This window comes from Neophocaena asiaeorientalis, unplaced genomic scaffold (assembly GCF_003031525.2).
Source record: "Neophocaena asiaeorientalis asiaeorientalis breed wild unplaced genomic scaffold, Neophocaena_asiaeorientalis_V1.1 scaffold30, whole genome shotgun sequence".
NCBI classification, from domain to species: Eukaryota; Metazoa; Chordata; class Mammalia; order Artiodactyla; family Phocoenidae; genus Neophocaena; species Neophocaena asiaeorientalis.
The window spans coordinates 7183954-7186423 of NW_020174923.1; the positions used below are offsets into that span (position 1 = coordinate 7183954).

The 2470-nt window shown below is 58.9% G+C and overlaps 1 protein-coding gene across 7 annotated transcripts in view; it reads left to right on the forward strand.

The window, feature by feature from the left end:
- The window catches only part of LLGL2 (LLGL scribble cell polarity complex component 2), a 33560-nt gene extending 32663 nt beyond the window's left edge, over positions 1-897 (forward strand). For 5 of the 7 annotated variants that reach the window (XM_024760948.1, XM_024760953.1, XM_024760950.1 and 2 more), the window contains 3 exons: positions 133-175; positions 303-341; positions 548-897. In XM_024760948.1, coding sequence (XP_024616716.1) covers positions 133-175; positions 303-341; positions 548-842 — 377 coding nt within the window. In that variant the 3' untranslated portion in view covers positions 843-897. Of the gene's footprint in view, positions 1-132; positions 176-302; positions 365-547 lie in introns of all 7 variants that reach the window. The other 2 variants (XM_024760954.1, XM_024760955.1) reach the window with 1 other exon arrangement.
- The last annotated feature ends 1573 nt before the right edge of the window (positions 898-2470 follow it).

Consider the following 2470-nt stretch of genomic DNA (forward strand, 5'->3'; position numbering starts at 1 on the left):
AGGGCCGTTTTCCTGAAGGAGGGCAGGCCCGTTCACCCCATCAGTAGAAGGGGCAGAAAGGGGGGTGTCTGGCCCAGCCCCAGCTTGCCTCACCACGCCTCTGCTCCCCACCCCTGCCCCCCTGCCCCGCAGGAGTCCTGAAGGAGATCCAGAGCACGCTGGAGGGAGACCGAGGGTGAGTGACTCTCAGGCTTGCAGGGCTGGGCCCCTGGTGCCGGGAGACGTTCCAGGGGAGCTCTGGGAATGAGGGTCCTTGTCTGCAGCCCCCGTGGACGGTGACGGCCCTGTCTTTGCCCACGCAGGAGCTGTGGTGATTGGCGTTCTCAGCGAGTGGCCGTGGGGTACGGCCTCAGCAATGGGGGAGGTAGGGGCTCTGGGTGCTGCTGCACGGTGGGGTGGGGCACGCTCCTAGGGAGGGATAGGAGGGACAGGAGTCCCCGCTCCCCAAGGCCCTTAGGCCTATCCCAGCCCTGACACACACCCCCACTTGCCCGAAAACCTCCGTGTCTGGGCTCAGGCGGGTGACTGAGGCCCCCGTCCCGCCCAGGATGCTCCTGAGTTGCTGTGGCTCTATCTCCTTCTGCACGATGAACACACACTACCGACGGCTCTTCCTGGGGGCACTGCCCCACCTGGAGAGGCCCGTACACTGGGCCGTGCAGGGGCTGGGGGCACCCCCAGTGCCCACCCTGCTGCTGCTCCTGGCCTTGGGAGAGGAGGGACCCCAGGCCCCTGGGGCTCTCCCTCCTCGGGCCTTGACCCTCTCGGTCCTTTTGTCAATGTTGCACAGTTTTTATCCCCGTCTCCCCGCTTTTTGTAGTGGGCTGGGTTTTAAATTATAAATGTTAACTGCCTCCGGGTGAAAAGGTTTTTAATAAACACCTTATTACCTCTTCACTGGACTGGCCCAACGACTTTACTTTTTTAATTGTGCAGAGATTTTCCACGTAAATAGAAATGATCGTTAGCTGGTCCCTTGCCTTTGCCCCTGGGGTCCGTCCCCTGGACCAGGCTGGTGCTCAGGAGAATCTGTTTTTTAAGCTCTTGGAATCAGGTCAAACTGTATCTGGTTGTGTCCGAACGCTAGATGTCTTCTCTCTTTGGGAATAAGTGGTAAAAGTTAACTGAATTGGGTCTGACTGCATCCCTGGGTGGGGGGCAGTGGGAGGCCCCTAGCTGCCCCTGGCTGGCCTTCCCTTGCTGTTAGGAGGGGAAGATGCACACGGTATCTCAGGCCCGATGGCTTCTTCCGGACTTCAGGGAAGGACTATGGGGTGCTGCTGAGGCGTGGGGGGCAGTTAAGGTCTTTATAAGCCCGGGGTTTGATTCTACTTGGGCTACATCTTTATTCACCTGTCTTCACTGAGCACCAGCTATATGCCAGGTGCTTGGGGTTCAGAGGTGGCCAAGACAATGTGATCCCTGCCCTCGCGGGGTCCTTACGAGTGCAGGAAGTGTTAAGACGAGGGAGATCCGGGGGCTTGTGAGAAATGTGCCGGGGGAGGTGACGTTAAGTGTGACGGGAGAGGTGACCGGGAGCTGGCTGGGCAGACTGTTCTGTGCAGAGGACTGGGGGCGGGGAGGTACAGCAGCACGAGAGGGAGTGTTCTGCTCGCCGTAGAACGAGTGAAGAGCTGAGGGTGGCTAGCAGGAAATGAGCTGAAAATGCCAGGGCCAGTCCAGGAGCCTCGTGAGGGTGAGGGCACCGCCACGGGCCGCAGGAACCCACCCTGGCCTGAGTGCGGAAAAGGCCTGTTGGAAGGACACGGATTACTCAGGGAGCAGAGGAGGAGCTGAGGCCCAGGTCCCAGGACGGACACACTGTGGTAGCATCCTCTGCACCCACCCTCCGGCCCAGCACGTCCAGCTCAAGAGTCGCTGCATTTTGGAACTTGGACCACTCGAGCATCCCTTGTTTCTCCTTAGAGGAATAGCGGGGGCTTACTGAGATGGAGCCCCAAGAGCCGCGAGGAGTGGGAGGGACAGCTCCCCAAAGGAAGAAAATGCTGTCCTGGGAAGAAGTGGAGAAAGGATGCTGGGCAGATAAAGGCAAAGCCACGGGCGTGGGGGAGGTGGGGAGAACTGCTCCCTCTGCAAGACAGTCTGGACTCCATCCTGAGACAGCGGAAGCCTTTGAAGGACGTTTTTTTTCTGCCGCGCTGCGTGGCACGTGGGATCTTAGTTCCCAGACCAGGGATCGAACCCACGCCCCCTGCAATGGAAGTGCTGGACCGCCAGGGAAGTCCCTTCTGGAGGGCTTTAAGCAGGGAAGTTCCATGAGGAGATTTATTCTTCTAAAGACTACTGTCGCTTCAGCCGCAGCTACGGCAGCCAAGTTCCACTCAGGCAAATTACTTACCTGCTCTGCATCAGTTTCTCCTGGGAAACGGGATAACAGTATTCCCTCGTGATCTGTTGCCAGGTTCCTATGAGACCTCGAGGTCAATGGGCTAATGATGGGGGGAGGCCC